This window comes from Equus caballus, chromosome 6 (assembly GCF_041296265.1).
Source record: "Equus caballus isolate H_3958 breed thoroughbred chromosome 6, TB-T2T, whole genome shotgun sequence".
NCBI lineage: Eukaryota > Metazoa > Chordata > Mammalia > Perissodactyla > Equidae > Equus > Equus caballus.
This window is the reverse complement of record NC_091689.1, coordinates 53,432,525-53,451,128: the sequence shown is the minus strand read 5'-3', so window position 1 is coordinate 53,451,128 and position 18,604 is coordinate 53,432,525. Positions and strand designations below refer to the sequence as shown.

The following is an 18,604-nucleotide window of genomic DNA, read 5'->3' as shown; positions in this document are numbered from 1 at the left end:
AGTTACTTCACAAAAGAGATTGAAATCATAAAGAATCAAACAGAATTACTTGAGATGAAAAACACAATGGACCAGATAAAACAGAATACGGATTCCCTGAATGCCCGTGTAGACCACATAGAGGAGCAAATCAGCATAATCGAGGACAGACAGGCTGAATGGCGCCAGACAGAGGAAGAAAGAGAACTAAAAATTTTAAAAAATGAGGAAAATCTCCGAGAGATAATGGATTCAATGAGGAGTAAGAACATAAGGATCATAGGAATTCCCAAGAATATGGGAAAGGAAAATGGAGCAGAAAGTGTGCTTAACGAAATTATTGAAGAGAACTTCCCAAATCTAGGGATCAACAGAGAAATGTGTGTAGAGGAGGGTTTTAGATCTCCCAGATTTGTCAATGTAAAAAGACCCACCGCAAGGCACATACTAGTAAAGTTGGCAAATAGGAATGATAAGGAAAGAATACTCAGGGAAGTAAGAAAAAAAAAGAGAATAACCTATAAAGGAGCCCCTATCAGACTGTCAGCGGATTTCTCTACAGAAACCCTACAAGCTAGGAGAGAATGGAGTGATATATTCAAAGCTTTAAAGGATAAAAACCTTCAGCCAAGAATACTCTATCCAGCAAGAATTTCCTTCAGATATGAGGGAGAAATTAAATCTTTTCCAGACAAACAAAAGTTAAGGGAATTTGTAACTAAAAGCCCTCCATTACAAGAAATCCTCAAGAAGGCTCTCATACTTGAAAAAAGAAAAAAGGGAGAAAGGGGACATAATCCACAGACTAGGGAGACCGATGGATAGAACCAGAACAGGATAGCAAATATTCAATTATAGCATTAGGGTAAAGGTAAGGAAACTACCAAAACAAGGACGATCTTAGCACTCTAACTACAAATTAATAAGACGAGTTGGAATAAAAAATGAAAATAATTATTTAGGAGGGGAAGAGCAAAGGGTCTAAATCAGTATTGGTCAAGTAACTAAGAGACCACCAGAGAATAGACTATATTATACACGAGATTCTAAATACAAACTTCAAGGCAGACACTAAAATAAAGTACAGAACAGAGTCACAAATCACAGATAAGGAAAAATCTAAGAAACCCAGCATAAGAAATTGCAGTATTAAATGGGTAGTCTAAAGCACACAGGAAAAGAAACACAGGAAAACAAGATAATGAGTGACAGATTGACAGCATTAAGTCCACATGCATCAATAATCACTCTCAATGTGAACGGATTGAACTCTCCAATAAAAAGACACAGAGTGGCAAAATGGATTAAAGAACAAGATCCAACAATTTGTTGCCTCCAGGAAACACACCTCAGCCCCAAGGACAAACAAAGACTCAGGGTGAAGGGGTGGAGGACAATACTTCAAGCAAATAGCAAGGAAAAAAAGGCAGGTGTTGCAATTCTCATATCAGACCAAGTGAATTTCAAAATAAGACAGGTAAAGAGAGACACAGAGGGACAATATATAATGATCAAAGGGACACTTCATCAAGAAGAAATAACACTTATAAATATCTATGCACCCAACACAGGAGCACCAAGATTCATAAAGCAACTATTAACAGACCTAAAGGAAGGTGTTAAAAACAACACAATAATAGTAGGGGACCTCAACACCCCACTCACATCAATGGACAGATCATCCAGACAGAAAATCAACAAGGAAATAGTGGAGCTGAATGAAAAACTAAAACAATTGGACTTAATAGACATATATAGATCACTCCACCCTGAAGGAGCTGAATACACATTCTTCTCAAGTGCACATGGAACATTCTCTAGGATAGACCATATGTTGGGAAACAAGGCAAGCCTCTACAAATTTAAAAAAATTGAAATAATAACAAGCATCTTCTCAGATCATAGTGCTATAAGGCTAGAAATTAATTACAAGAAAAAAGCTAAGAAAGGCACAAAGATGTGGAGACTAAACAACACACTACTGAACAAGCAATGGATCATTGAAGAAATTAAAGAAGAAATAAAAAAATACCTGGAAACAAATGAAAATGATAGCATGCCATACCAACTCATATGGGATACAGCAAAAGCTGTATTAAGAGGAAAATTCATCGCAATACAGGCACATCTTAACAAACAAGAAAAATCCCAAATAAGCAACCTTAAAGCACACCTAACTGAACTAGAGAAAAAAGAACAAACAAAGCCCAAAGTCAGCAGAAGGAGAGAAATAATAAAAATCAGAGCAGAAATAAATACTATTGAAACGAAAAAGGCAGTAGAAAGGATCAATGAGACAAAGAGCTGGTTTTTTGAGAAGATAAATAAAATTGACAAACCATTAGCCAGACTTACAAAGAAAAAAAGGGAGAAAGCTCAAATAAACAAAATCAGAAATGAGCGAGGAGAAATAACAACAGACTCTGCAGAAATACAACAGATTATAAGAGAATACTACAAAAAACTATATGCCAACAAAATGGATAACCTAGAGGAAATGGATAAATTCTTGGACTCCTACAATCTCCCAAAGCTCACTCAAGAAGAGGCAGACAATTTGAACAGACCAATCACAAGGAAAGAGATTGAAACAGCAATCAAAAACATCCCAAAGAATATAACCCCAGGACCAGATGGCTTTCCTGGGGAATTCTACCAAACTTTCAGAGAGGACTTAATACCTATCCTTTTCAAGCTATTCCAAAAAATTAGGGAAGATGGAACACTTCCTAACACATTCTATGAGGCCAAGATCACGCTGATACCAAAACCTGACAAGGACACCACGAAAAAAGAGAACTACAGGCCAATATCACTGATGAACATAGATGCAAAAATTCTAAACAAAATTTTGGCAACCAGAATTCAGCAATTCATCAAAAGAATCATACATCAGGATCAGGTGGGATTCATACCAGGGACACAGGGATGGTTCAACATCCGCAAATCAATCAACGTGATACACCACATCAACAAACTGAGGAATAAAAACCACATGATCATCTCAATAGATGCAGAGAAGGCATTTGACAAGATCCAACAGCCATTTATGATAAAAACTCTGAACAAAATGGGCATAGAAGGAAACTACCTCAACATAATAAAGGCCATATACGACAAACCCATAGCCAACATCATACTCAATGGGCAAAAACTGAACCCCATCCCCCTGAAAACAGGAACAAGACAAGGATGCCCTCTATCACCACTCTTATTTAACATAGTACTGGAGGTCCTGGCCAGAGCAATCAGGCAAGAAAAAGGAATAAAAGGAATCCAAATAGGGAGGGAAGAAGTGAAACTCTCGCTGTTTGCAGACAACATGATCTTACATATAGAAAACCCCAAAGAATCCATTGGAAAACTGTTAGAAGTAATCAACAACTACAGCAAAGTTGCAGGGTATAAAATCAATTTGCATAAATCAGTAGCATTTCTATACTCCAGTAATGAACCAACGGAAAAAGAACTCAAGAATACAATACCATTCACAATTGCAACAAAAAGAATAAAATACCTTGGGGTAAATTTAACTAAGGAAGTGAAGGACCTATATAATGAAAATTACAAGGCCTTTCTGAGAGAATTGGATGACAACATAAGGAGATGGAAAGACATTCCATGTACATGGATTGGAAGAATAAACATAGTTAAAATGTCCATTCTACCTAAAGCAATCTACAGATTCAACGCCATCCCAATCAGAATCCCAATGACATTCTTTACAGAATTAGAACAAAGAATCCTAAAATTCATATGGGGCAACAAAAGACCCCGAATTGCTAAAGCAATCCTGAGAAAAAAGAACAAAACAGGAGGCATCACAATCCCTGACTTCAAAACATACTACAAAGCTACAGTAATCAAAACAGCATGGTACTGGTACAAAAACAGGTGCACAGATCATTGGAACAGAATTGAAAGCCCAGAAATAAAACCACACATCTATGGACAGCTTATCTTTGACAAAGCTGAGGGCATACAATGGAGAAAAGAAAGTCTTTTCAACAAATGGTGCTGGGAAAACTGGAAAGCCACATGTAAAAGAATGAAAATTGACCATTCTTTTTCACCATTCACCAAAATAAACTCAAAATGGATTAAAGACCTAAAGGTGAGACCTGAAACCATAAGGCTTCTGGAAGAAAACGTAGGCAGTACACTCTTTGACATCAGTATTAAAAGGATCTTTTTGGACACCATGCCTTCTCAGAGAAGGGAAACAATAGAAAGAATAAACAAATGGGACTTCATCAGATTAAAGAGCTTCTTCAAGGCAAATGAAAACAGGATTGAAACAAAAAAACAACCCACTAACTGGGAAAAAATATTTGCAAGTCATATATCTGACAAAGGCTTAATATCCTTAATATATAAAGAACTCTCGCAACTCAACCACAAAACATCAAACAACCCAATCAAAAAATGGGCTGGAGACATGAACAGACATTTCTCCAAAGAAGATATACTGATGGCCAATAGGCACATGAAAAGATGCTCATCATCGCTGATCATCAGGGAAATGCAAATCAAAACTACACTAAGATATCACCTTACACCCGTTAGAATGACAAAAATATCTAAAACTAATAGCAACAAATGTTGGAGAGGTTGCAGAGAAAAAGGAACCCTCATACACTGCTGGTGGGAATGCAAACTGGTACAGCCACTATGGAAAACAGTATGGAGATTCCTCAAAAAACTAAAAATAGAACTACCATACGATCCAGCCATCCCACTACTGGGTATTTATCCAAAGAGCCTGAAGTCAGCAATCCCAAAAGTCCTGTGCACCCCAATGTTTATTGCAGCACTGTTTACAATAGCCAAGATGTGGAAGCAACCTAAGTGCCCATCAACAGACGAATGGATAAAGAAGATGTGGTACATATATACAATGGAATACTACTCAGCTGCAAAACAGAACAAAATCATTCCATTTGCAATAACATGGATGGACCTTGAGAGAATTATGTTAAGTGAAATAAGTCAGCGAGAGAAAGATAATCTGTGTATGACTCCACTCATATGAGGAATTTAAAACTATGGACCAAGAACAGTTTAGTGGATACCAGGGGAAAGGTGGGGTGGGGGGTGGGCACAAAGGGTGAAGTGGTACACCTACAACATGACTGACAAACATTAATGTACAATTGAAATTTCACAAGATTGTAACCTATCAATAACTCAATAAAAATAAAATAATAAAAAAAGATAAAAACAATGACAAACAAACAAACAAACAAAAAACATCCCATTTATGACAGCATCAAAAAATAAAGTACTTAGGAATAAATCTAACAAGAGAAGTGCAAGACTGGTACCCTGCAAGAAATTAAAGAAGATGTAATAAATAGAAAGACATTCCATGTTAATGCGTCAGAAGACAATACTGTTAAGATGGCAACACTCCCCAAATTGATCTAAAGATACAACATAATTGCTATCAAAATCCCAGCTGCCTTTTTGCAGAAATTGACAAGATAATCCTAAAATTCACATGGAAATAGAAGGGACCCTGAATAGCCAAAACAATCTTGAAAAAGAACAAAGTTGGAGGGCTTACACTTCTGATTTCAAAACCTATTAGAAACCCATAGTAATCAAGATAGTGCAGTACTGGCACGAGGATAGACACACAAATCAATGGGAAAGAAGTGAGAATCCAGAAGTAAACCTTTACATTTATGGACAATTGATTTTCAACAAGGTGCCAAAATAACTAAAAGGGGAAAGAACAATCTTTTCAATAAATAGTGTGGGACAAATGGATATCCAAAAGCAAAAGAATTAAGTTGGACTCCTACAACATGTCATATATCAAAAATTAACTCAAAATAGAACAAAAGTCTGAATGTAAAAGCTACAGGATAAAATTCTTAGAGGAAAACACAGGAATAAATCTTTGTGACTTTGGATTAGGCAATAGCTTCTTAGATATGATACCATAAGCACAGGCAACAAAAGAAAAAGTAAATTGGACTTTACAAAATTAAAAATTTTGTGCTTCAAAGGATACCATTAAGGTAAAAAAACAATTCACAGAATGGTAGAAAATATTTGTAAATCATACATATAAGGGACTTGTATCCAGAATATATAAAGAACTCCTACAACTCAACAATAAAGACAAATAATCCAATTAAAATGTGGGCAAAGTATTTGAATAGACATTTCTCCAAAGAAGATCTACAAACAGCCAAGTATATCAAAAAATGCTTGATATCATTAGTCACTAGGAAAATGTGAACCAAAATCACAAGATACCACTTCATACCCACTAGGATGGCTATATAATCAAAAAGACAGCCAATAACAAGTGTTGGTATGTATGTGAAGAAAAGGAACCCTCATACATTGCTGGTGGGGAATGTATAATGGTAGCCACTTTGGCAAACAGTTTAGTAGTTCCCCAAAAATATTAAACACAGAGTTACCATATGACCCAGCAAGTCTAATTCTAGATATATTGCAAAAAGAAATGAAAACATATATCCACACAAGAACTTGTACACGAATGTTCACAGCACCATTATTCACGAGAGCTAAAAACTGGAAACAACCCAGATGTCCATCAACTGGTGAATAGATAACAAAATGTGGTGTATCCATACAACGGAACATTATTCAGCCATAAAAAGAATGAAGTATTGATACATGGTACATCATGGATGAACTTTGAAAACATTATGCCAAGTGAAAGAAGCCAAACACAAAAGGCCACGTACTGTATGATTCCATTTATACGAAATGTCCAGAATAGCCAAATCTACAGAGACAGAAGGTAGATTAGGTAAGGCAGAAAGTAGGTAAGTTAGGGCTGGGAAGGGAAGGAGAGAATGGCGAGTGACGGGTAATGGGTTCAGGGTTTCTTGTTTTTAATTGGTAGGCTTTGTTTTTTAGAGCTGTTTACAGGAAAATTAAGCAGAAAGTATACAGAATTCCCATATATCTCTGCCTTCCCCGTTCCATTATTAACATCTTGCATTAGTGTGGTACATTTGTTACAAATGATGAACCAATGTTGATATATTATTAAGTGAAGTCCACAGTTTACATTCAGGTTCTTTGTGTTGTACAGTCCTGTGGGTTTTGACAAATACATAGTGTCATGTATCTGCCCTTCCAGTATCACACAGAATAGTTTCACTGCCCTAAATATCCCCTGTGCTCCACCTGTTCCATTCTTCCTGCCTAAACCTTGGCAAGCTTTTTTTTTTTTTTACTGCCTTTTTAGTAATCTTTTTACTGTTTCTACAGTTTTGCCTTTTCCAGAACGTCACAGAGTTGGAATGATACAGTCTGATGTAGGCTTTTCAAACTGGCTTCTTTCACTTAGCAATATGCATTTAAGCTCCTCTAGGGCTTTTCATGGCTTAACAGCTCATTTCTTTTTTTGCTGAATAAAATTCCATTATATGGATATACCACAGTTTGTTTATAAGGGTTTCTTTTTGGAGTAACGAAAATGTTCTGGAATTAGATAGTGGTGATATTTCACAACTCTGTGAACATACTAAAAATCACAGAATTGTATACTTTAAAAGGGTGAATTTGGGGGCTGGCCCAGTGGTGCAGTGGTTAAGTTCGAACGTTCCGCTTCGTTGGCCCGGGGTTCTCCGGTTTGAATCCCGGGTGTGGACTGTCAAGCCATGCTGTGGCAGGTGTCCTACACAAAATAGAGGAAGATGGACACGGGTGTTAGCTCAGGGCCAGTCTTCCTCAGCAAAAAGAGGAGGATTGGCAGCCGATGTTAGCTCAGGGCTAATCTTCCTCAAAAAAAGAGAGAAAAGGATGAATTTCATGGTATGTGATTTATTTTTCAATAAAGCTGTTATTTAAAAAAAGACATGGTTATTTTTTTTAAAAAGATATGAACCTTTAAAAGCAGAAAGAACAGTAAAAAAGGAAGATTCAAGGTGGCACAAAGACAAAAGCTTATGAGGAGAAAGAATATTATGGAGGGGAGGGGTCCGTATAGGATTCTAATGTATGAGTTTTAAAAGCCTGGGAATTAAGATAAACTACTGGACCTAGCCAAGAGGGAGTTCCTGATAATTCTAAATTTAACCATTACGGAGAAAGACAGAATAGAAACTAGTCTGCAAAGGCCTGAGCATAGATGGCAAGGCTTCCCAGTCAAGTTCAGCTTCCACAGAAAGAGGAGACATAACTACAGGCGCATGCTCTTTAGGGGCTTCTTAAAATGAGGAAGCCTCCAGTGCTCAGATTAAACCCTATTCCCAAGATTCCTGGACCATTTTACTTCCAGCTTTTTAAGAACAAACAACAAAAACTTAAATTCAGGGGTAAAACAGGGTGTGCAGGGAGAGAGCTGTCACTGTGGACAAGGCCCCGAGTGAGACACTGCACGTTATCTCACGCTATTTCACACGCCTTCAGATGGGGTAAACACTATTACCCTCGTCTTTTCAGGTAAAGAGGGGAAATTAATTCCTTTATTCAACAACTACTTACTGAACACCCACTATGCCCCAAACACTGTAAAACTCTAGGAATATTGATGTAAGTAGAGTCCTTACCCTTACTGCACTTAGACTCGTGAAAAGAAGCAGACGTGAAATAAACAACGTTACAGAGAGCAGGATATCAGTACACCTAGGAGTGCTGGGAATGGAGCGATGGATGCACGCACGTGTGCACGCACGTGCACACATGCACACACACACACACACACACAGATATGCACAGTGCATCTCTTTATTTCACAGATGATAAAATTTTAGTCCAGAGATTTTTAATGCCAGAGCAGGGTCTAGACCCTGAGTCCCCTGATCTGCATCACAGCAACTTGTCACAAGGTAAGTCACTGTCATTAAGTGTGACTATTCCCCTCCAGATTCCTAGGTAGGACTCATTAACCTGAACGTATAATTCCCTGAAAAGGCTCTAAAACTGACAGGTGCTTTATATGCACTGCTATATTAATACTATAAAGTCATTCATTTAATCCGATTCTCTGTGATATTAGGCACTTGATGGAGAGGGGGGGCAAGGAGGTTAACTAACAAAGTTTTTCATTTTATGCCTCCTAAAATCTCCCTCTACTACTGTGACTTTCCATGCCCACTCACTGAAGTCATGCCAATTTATTCCTTTATAAAATTTCGACTTAGCTCGTCCTCTCCATTCCTACTACTTACATTACTCAGGGCCCTACTCACAGATTATTACAATAGGATCCCAAAGGGTCTCCCTACCATCTCACCTTTTCCACCTCCACTCCTGAGTCAATCCACCTTGCAAACAGCTGCCAAATTAACCTTTCTTTTCAGCTTATTAAAATAACTTTAGTGTGTTTTTCTTCATTGTAAAAAAGTAACACCTGATCATTATAGGAAGAATAAACTTTAATGACCCTTTGGCTATGTCACCCTCCAGCTCAAGAGAAGACCTCTGGCTCAGCACTGCTTACTAAGTCACCATATCCAGTATGTCAGTTTCCTGTGGCTGCTGCGACAATCAACACAAACTTGGTAGCTTAAAACAAGAGAAATTTATTCTATGTGTTCTCGAGGCCAGAAGTTTGGCAGGGCTGCACTCTCTCTGGAGGCCCTTGGAGAGAATCCATCCTTTGCCTCTTCCAACTTCTGGTGGCTGTCAGCATTCCTTGATTTGTGGCCACATCACTCCAATGTCTGTCTCAAGGGTCACACTGCCTCCATATCTGTCTGTCAAACCTCCCCCGCCTCACTCTTATGAGGACAATTGTCATTGGATTTAGGGCCCACGCAGATAATCCAGGATAAATTCCTCCTCTCAAAATCCTTAATTACATTTTTTGCCATATAAGGTAGTATTCACTCTTGTCCCATATAAGGTGATATTCACAGGCTCCAGGGCTTAGGATGTGGATCTATCTTTTCAGGGGCCACCATTCAGTCCGCTACATCCAGGCTCCCACTCACCACACAAATCTTCTCTTTCATTATTCCAAGCAGGAACCCTCCATATCAAGTCACGCCGATACCCTTAGGGACCTCACCCCAGCCCCTGCATTCCCACCTCTACTCACCATTTCCCTAAGTGTTCCCCCTCCGTCCTCCCACCATCCAAAAGGGCAAATAAGCTTTCTTTGGTTAGGGTCAGCTCTAGCCCTCTATCTCTGAAGCTCACACTGACAATCACCTTCAGCCCAGGCATCATTTTTCTTCTCCAAATTTTTGGAACATACAGTTGATATCACATTGAATTTATGTTACATTGTGTTTTTTAGTGGTCTCACAGACTTAACTTCTATCTAGTCCAAGTACAGTGAGCTCCTCAGGCAGAGAAGTTGTGTTTTCTACTTCTTCTGCAACCCCCAGAGCATCTAGCACAGAGCCAGGTATTTATTAAAAGACTGATAGTCGAAGGAATAAATGCAAAGGAAAATCAGCAATATTTTTAAGTTGGTTTAAATTGATATCACTACCACCACCACCAACTTACAGAAGTTATAAAAAAGAAAAAGTTCTCTCATAAGGGATATAAAATCTGAAAAACCAATTAATAACTCATTATTTTACCACACTTTTTACACTTATTTACATCCTAATGTTCTACTTCTTAAGGCAACTTATACAAGTTTCAAGTTGTTAAGCCTAACAGAATCACTCCATTTATATGAAGTGGTAGCATCAGCCCCAGCCAAAAAGGAAAATAGCAGAAGGGCCTGTTTCACTTTTCTTTTAAAAACATTACGTGAAAAGTTATCTTTCTTTGATTAAAGAAAAATAAGACAGATGTGAATGTGCCCAGCCACTGCTCTTTACCACTTTAAAGAAAAAACAAAACAAGTGGCTGCATTTTCATCTGGTGTTAAGGCTCCCAGAACTTCCTTCACAGCTGTGGGTTAGGCTTTTTCTCTCTTTTATTTACCAGAACTTCAGAGAGACAGTCTAATCACATCTTCCCGCTGCTAACCTTTCTTCCAGTTTTTCTAGTCAACAGAAGAAGAGAACGTAGGCATCTCTGAAAGGAGAGTTACCCCTGCCTTTCCTTTCCCAACCCCTGTGCCTGCCCAGCCCCCACCCCCAGCTATTATTGCTTGAAGCTAAATATACTACTACATATATTTTAGCAATGCCTGAAGCTGCTACAAACTGACTCAGTGAGAGTGGTCTATACTTAACTTTCTTCTTTCCCACCCACCTCTTCCTCAACTGCTACATCTGCCCTATGACTCCACTGAAACTTCTCTTGGTAGGGTCACAAACAATCTCCTATTTTTCAAGCCCAATGGATACTTTTTCACTACTTCCTTGACTTGACCTTTTTTTGGTAGCATCTTGTAGGGTAGACTAAGTCCCCTCTTTGAAATGCCCTCCTCCCTTAGACAGCCGGCATGGCAGCTCTTCTTTCTGGCTCTCCTCTATCACTAACCTCTCCTTTTCAGTTTATTTTGTTGAGTCCTAGTCCTCAGCCTCTTCTGATCATTTTAGAGTTTTCTAGGGTTTCTCTTTAGCGCTCTCTTCTGTCCACATTCTTCACCCTCGAAGGATTCTAAGCCTGCTGCATCAGCCACAACCTACCGTGTAAGTCTCTAATACGGTCTTCTGCTCAGGCCTTTCTTCTGAGCAACTAAGCAAACTAGTGAGGAGCCCGAAAGGACTAGCATTTATTGAGAATGCATTATGTACTAAATTCTTTTGACATGGGCTCACATATATATTGCATTTAATTCTCACAATAACCCAATAAGGTTTTTTTTTTTAACACATCCAGTTTATAGGTGAAGAAATTCAGTTCTGAAGAGATTAAATAATCTGTTAATCTGTCCAAAATCATCATAGCTTGAAAGTGGTGGAAATGAGATTTGAACTCTGGTTATATGCCAAAATCCATTTTCTTTCCTAATTGGACCATCTGCCTCTAATTTTGTCCCCTTCCTACATCTTTACCCTAATCCATTCTCCGTATAGAAGCATTTTTCTTTAAAAACACAAATCTGATATTGTCACCTCTGCTTTAAAATCCTTTAATGGCTCCCCAACATCTATGGCCTTGGTTTTCAAACTTCAGTAAGCATATGAGCCACTCAACTGGGGAGCCTATTAAAAATTCAAATTCTCAGGCTCCATTCCCAAAGATGCAGCAGGCGTCTTCTTTATTCCACACTTTGAAAAATACTGACCCAAATTTCTTAGCTCAACTTGCCAGGCATATCATGATCCTGCCCCCGATTATCTTTCCATCCTTATCTCTGCCCCCACCCCTCCTTATGCCTTATGTTCTAACGCAGGGGTCAATAAAGTACAGCCCTGCTGGCAAGCCAAAGTCAGCCTACCGCTTGTTTTGGTAAATAATTTGTGCGTGTGTGTGTGTGTGTGAGGAAGCTTGGCCCTGAGTTAACATCTGTTGCCAATCTTCCTCCTTTTGCTTGAGGAAGACTGTCGCTGAGCTAACATCTGTGCCAATTTTCCTCTATTTTAAGTGGGATAGCGCCACAGCGTGGCTTGATGAGTGGTGCTGGGTCTGCACCCAGGATCCAAACCTGCGAACCAAGGCCGCTAAAGCAGAGCGCACGAACTTAACCACTACACCGGCCGGCCCGTACAGAAAGTTTTATCGGAGCACAGCCACATCCATTCATTACATTCTGCCTATGGTGCTTTTGTGCTACAAAGGCAGAGTTGAGTAATTGCAACAGAGATCACATGGCACACAAATATTTACTACCTGGCCCTTTACAGAAAATTTGCCAATTCCTGCTCTACCTTACACCAAAATATATTGCATTTTTCAGTGCAATATGCTTTAATACAGTATATTTCCTCTCCCATTTTCAGAGGGACTCCCATTCTTCCTTACAGATTCATTCCTACTGTGTGAACCCATGTCTGACATACCTAGACAGTTAGGCATCCATTCTTAGTGCCCCAAAAGCACTTTGCCTCTGTTGCCCTCATTTCTTACCTCACTATATTATAATTATTTTTCTATATGTCTGCCTAGCCCACTGAAATGTAAGCTCCCAAGAATAGCTATAAACTCTTATTTATCTTTGTATCTCTACAGTCTAGCACAATGCCTGGTACATATTTGGTGTCCAACAAATGTTAGATAAGTTAATGAATGAACAGACTTTTCTGAAAACCTTAAAGAGCAAAACTTTCTGAATAACATCACTTAAACTTGGATTCCAATTCGTTTCTGTAGTATTAAAATTAGTCCTTAGGGTTAAACTACCTGCAGAGGCACCCTAGTTAAAATGTGCACGTAACCTAGACAGGAAAGGAAGGCACATTAAAACGTTAATATCTACTGTCAGAGATTTGTTTAGTAGATGAGCTGGCTTTTCTGTCTCGGTCTTGTGGAAAGTGCCGATGGAACAGAAGGACAGAAAAGTAGAAAATGTCAGAGCTTTGTGCCACTACCCAAGGAGGGTAGCTCCAACGGTAGCAAAGGATGGCTAAGGGGACAACAGGAGGGACATCGGGGCCAAAGGACAGGTCTTGGAATGTCAAAGAGATTTTTTGGCCAAGTTAACATTTTTGTGAGAGCCAGCACTATTCAGAATAACTGAAGGGAACTGAAGACCGAGTCTTCTCAGCGAAGGGCTAAGGAAGGCGGATGAAGCATGGCTGGCTCTCTCTCAGTCCCTCACCTGGAACTTGCTGTCCCACACTGTCAGACTGGGCAATACAGCAGGGTGGTCTTTTACCAGCTTATAGCCTATGGCAGGAACACATCTTGTCTAGGATATCTCAATTTACTCATTCGTTCATTCAATAAACATAAAAGTCGAACAGAAAATAAGAAATAAGAACCTTCTGTCTAGGATCAAAGCCTCCGAAAACAACACATTTCGATTTTCTTTGTAATTGAACACAGCAGGTCAGGGAGAAGGGCCTTTTGTCCCTAGCGGTGGACATGCAGGCGGGCTTGGGAGACCACCTTTCTTACACCACAGGACAGTTCAGGGCACTCCTTAAGTTCATTTCATGTCTCATCCCACTGCCCCTGTCCCATGTGGGGCCATAGTTAGGAGCAATGGGTAGTGGAGGTGTAAACACAGCTGCCAACATTATGCAACGGCACACACTTAAGAATTACTACAACGAGCATCTCAGGTGCCTACTGCACCGTGCTAAGGACCAAGGAAGTCACTGCTGGCTAATCCAATAATGATAACATTTTGTGATGCCTACTATGTGTTAGACTCTGTACTCGATGCTCTATATGCATTATCTCTAATCCTCACCAAAGCCTGCGAAGAAAGTATTGAGCATTTAACAGATAAAAATGGAAGTTCAGAAAGGTTAAATAACGTGGCCAAGATTTTTTCCTTCCCAACTAGCCTAGAGGGGACTGAGCCTACTCAGTCAGCATTTGAGTTTTGCTACTTACACTTTCCAAAGCCCTCACTTTTAGATGCCCAATCTATCTCTTGCTTTATTTTTCCCATTTGCTATTGTCTGTATACACTGGCTGGTTGGCTCAGTGGAGTACACTGACTAAAGAAAGCCCAGGTATATCAGGGCTATCGCCTTAATGCCACTCTGTTCCAATTCAACTCAATCACTATTAACTAGCAGTCTATGCTGTATCAGGCACATTGCTAGATGCTTGGGAGGCAAAGCTTTGCCCCCATTCAAATCTGTCCTGCTCTTACTCCAGGAAGCCAGATGGCAGAATGAAGAGAGCTGTTGGCAAACTCATTCACCATCGCTGATGAAAACAAATCAGAATACAGAATCTTTATAAAGAGAGATCCTCACATCATCATCATCTGTTTCCTGACCTGTTCATTCAAATACTGCCTTTCTCTAACGGCTGCTCCTGCCCACTTCATCCTCTTCCTGTTGCCATGGCCCTGCTGCCAGCCAGTCTGTCATCCTTTATGCTCTCACCAGCACAGCCACCATCCTTCCAAGCCCTAACCCTCACCTTCCCTTATACAGGGGAAAATGGAACCTGAGACTCCATCACCCATTCACAATGCGAGGGAAAAGTGTGTTTTGTGTGTGAGTATGTATGTATACACTAGAAGGACAATACAATTTGCAGGACCGTAGAGCACAGATAAAGGCAGGACTGGGAGCTTATTTCAGGGCTGTTTCATACCGCCCGACTGCTGAACGAGCAGTCCAGGCTGGCTGCACATGGCATTTCAGTATTACTCATCCACAACTGTGGTTTGTATTCAAAGTGAAAGGAGTGTATTCACAGAGGCACTATCCATCTGAAAGAGATTTTCTTTTCCATAGTCAGTAAAGATTTAAGAAACTGCTGGTTTCTAAATAGTCTCACAAAAATAATGAATTAATAAAGTATGAGAACTGAATTCATTTTCCTTACCTGTGAGCCCTAGAGAAAGTAACCCAAATTTAACTTCACCCTTTTAGGCAAAACAATAAAATTTTATACCCCCACTACAGTTTGCTAGTTTTAGAAAACAACTCCTATACGATTTTAGAGGTAAGTAAAATAACTCAAAATCCTATGTATTTTTCTTGGACTTATTTGAGATTATTGAAGACTTTGAGAAAGTTATTACATGTTTCAAAGGCCTGAAACGGAAACAACTGAAAATTATGTAGAATATACTGTGAGAGTCTCAAATCCAGGAAATTAAAGAACAATATGTTATTTCAGCATCCTTTAGTAGCCATAACGTTATTTTTGGGGAAAGATAATGGGATACAGTCGTCAGATTTCATTTCAAAATTAACACTGGAAGATCAAGCTAGCAAAGACTTCTAAGGAAAATTATTTTCTGATTTTTCTGGAAAATTCTCAGAACTCTTCCTTTCTGTCTTGGAAATACTACTTCCCATTGGACGGGAACTGCTACTTCACAGGGAAACTGTTCCTCTAGGTGAGTCCCTATTCCAGAGTAGCACTGTGTTGGGCTTTCCCTGCTGTCTGTCACTTTTCTCAGAGCCTTCTGCAGGAACAATGAGAGGAGCTGATGTAGCATAGCACAGGCAGCACAGAGAAGCAGGAAATTTTTTCAGTCCCTCTGAGGATGGGTGGAACAAAATCCTGACAGCAGCAAAGTGTTACTGGTTAGATGGAGGAGAAAAGGGCATCCAAAGGAAAAAGCTATCATGAGCAGCATGCCAGAGACTGTGGAAAGGAAGACCTCAGGAAAGCATAGGGAAGGAGGGATTTCTACTTTAAAAACTGGCAAATTCTAGAAGTCTGGTTCCTTAAAAAAAATTCCAATTTCCTAAACATTCTAAAACATCAATAAGCTGATGATCAATAAGCTGACGTCCCTATCTTCATGAAATAAAACTAGACAATGTTAATGTAGATAAACAAAGGCAGAAAGAGTTGGTTAAACATAGATAAACTCTAAGAATTCACCAATAATGAACACTGTCTGTTATCTTATAATCACAGGGAGAAGAGATTTGGAGAGGGAAAGGGAGACGGGGATGGGACATCAAGACAGATTAACAAGAAGGAATTCACTACTTTCCTCAGAGAAGGCTTTCGAGAGGAGGTTAGATTCCAGACTCTGGACGAATAGCAACAGGAGCTTCGCAGAGTGTTCCAACCAACCACAGGAAAATAGCTCAGAGGGGGAGTGAACTGATTATATGAATGGGGCATTGAGTAAGGGAGCCCGAGAGAAGAAAGGGGAACCGTTAGGGGGAACAGAGGTGGTTCAGCGTGCCCTAGTTAAGGTCTCCAAACTGGAGAAATGCTGGGACTGGGCAAGGGAAGCCAAAAAGAAAAAGCACAGTCGTTTCTTTACTTGTCTCAGGAGGGAAGTAAAAAACTAGAGTTTGCACAACCTGAAAAAGCTGACAAACAGGCTTGCCCTGCGAGTGAAAAATTTCCAGAGAGGGCCTTTTCTGGAAAAACGCGGCCCCGGTGTTCCCTGAATTGCCGGTGGGTACCAGGGGGCAATAACTGGAGAGGCGCAGGGATGTCCCAGGCAGGTGTTTCTTGGGTGTTGGCATGGACTACCGAGCTGAGGCTCAGCGGTGGGACTAGCACTTAGCGACAAGCAGGCGGCGGCGGCGGCAGCTGCGCGTGCAAACCACAGGACTTACCTTACTGTCATCCATCTCGGTAGACAGGCCGGCCCGGCCAGGCGCGCCCTCCCCCTGCCCTCCCCCGGCTCAGCCGGCCTGGCCCGGCCCGGCCCCCGCCCCGGGGGAAGAAGGGGATATGGTTCTGCCTGCCTCCTCCTCTCGCCTAACAGTTCGTTTTCCTGATGCCACAGTCACGGGGACGAGGGACCAATTCAGGAATGGCAGAGCGGACCCTGGAGGCGGCCCAAAACGCCTCCCTTCGCCGCCACCGCCTCCTCCTCCCCCTCCATGACAGTCTCTGGGTGTGTTTACAGACGCCCTGGAGAGGGGCCGGGACGGGAGAGCGGGCGGGAGTGGTGCGCACGGACTGGCCCCTTCGGCTGCCGTAGCACCGCGGTATTCTGGGGATTGTAGTTTTCCTGACCACAGTCTCTGCGCGGCTGACTGGAAAGAAAACTACAATGTCCACATAGCCTCAGCGAGGAGTCTTGTTTTCCTCTTGGCCGTAAGCGCTGCGGAGGAGGGGCCAGGCAGGAGGCAGAAACTACGTTTCCCACAGTGCGTTCCCTGGGGTCTTTTAGCTCCTGGGTTCCAGCGGCCTGGACAGGGAGAGGAGGGAGTTTGGGGCCCCGCGGAGGCAACCGTAAAGGAGGTGCCCTGGGAGCAAGCCCTCCTCAGGGACACCGAGGAAACCCTGAAAAGTCTTTATTAAAGAATAATGTAAAATGGTGCAGCTGCTTTGGGAAAGAACTTGGCAGTTCGTCACAATATTAGAGTTACTGTATGGCCAACAATTCCAGGAGAAATGAAAATATATGTCCACAGGAAAACTTGTACATAAACATTCTGTCCTAGAAACATTATTCATAATAGTCAAAAAGTAAAAACAACCCAAATGTTTATCAATGGATGAATGGATAGGCCAATTGTGGTATATGTGTACAAAGGAACATTATTAGACCATGAAAAGGAATAAAGTGCTGATGATACATGTTACAATGTGGATGAGCCTTGAAAATATGCTAAGTGAAAGAAGCCAGACTCAAAGGCCACGTATTATAGATTCCATTTATAGTGAAATGTGCAAAATAGGTATGTTTAAAGAAACGAAAAGTTGATGAGTGCTTGCCAAGGGCTCGGGCTGGGGAACAGCAGGAAGGGAGGGGGACCAGGAAGGGGGAGTGATTGTTAATGGGCACTGGGTTTCTTTTTGAGGTGATGAAAATGTTCTAAAATTGATTTGGTCATGGCTGCACAACTCTGCGAATAAACTAAAACCCACTAAATTGTACATTTTAAATGAGTGAATTTTATGGTATATGAATTATATCTCAAAAAAGCCATTACAAATCACTGTCTTTAAATCCTCTTGATTTAATAAATTCAGTCAGCTTGTTGTTTTAGCCTATGTTAGGCCATTGAGAATTTGACGAAGATTGTATGTCGCCTACTGTTATTCTAGAGAGCCCTTTGTCTTACTCCTTTTCAAAGACTCCTAAGGTGCTTTGCTAAACCCTTCCCAAAATTCAATTCAAGTAGAATTCCCAGATCTCTTACATTAGAATTTCAGATAAACAAATACCTTTTTAGTATAAGTTTGTCCCATACAATATTTGAGACACCCTTTTACT

General features: G+C 40.5%; 1 protein-coding gene across 2 annotated transcripts in view; it reads right to left on the bottom strand.

Annotated features, from left to right (window-relative positions):
* CREBL2 (cAMP responsive element binding protein like 2) overlaps positions 1–17,299 on the bottom strand; it is a 29,511-nt gene extending 12,212 nt beyond the window's left edge. Inside the window, exon 1 of one of the 2 annotated variants that reach the window (XM_001501394.6) lies at positions 16,992–17,299. In XM_001501394.6, coding sequence (XP_001501444.1) covers positions 16,992–17,006 — 15 coding nt within the window. In that variant the 5' untranslated portion in view covers positions 17,007–17,299. The remainder of the gene's footprint in view (positions 1–16,991) is intronic. The other variant, XM_014740665.3, reaches the window with a different exon arrangement.
* Between the last annotated feature and the right edge of the window lie 1,305 nt (positions 17,300–18,604).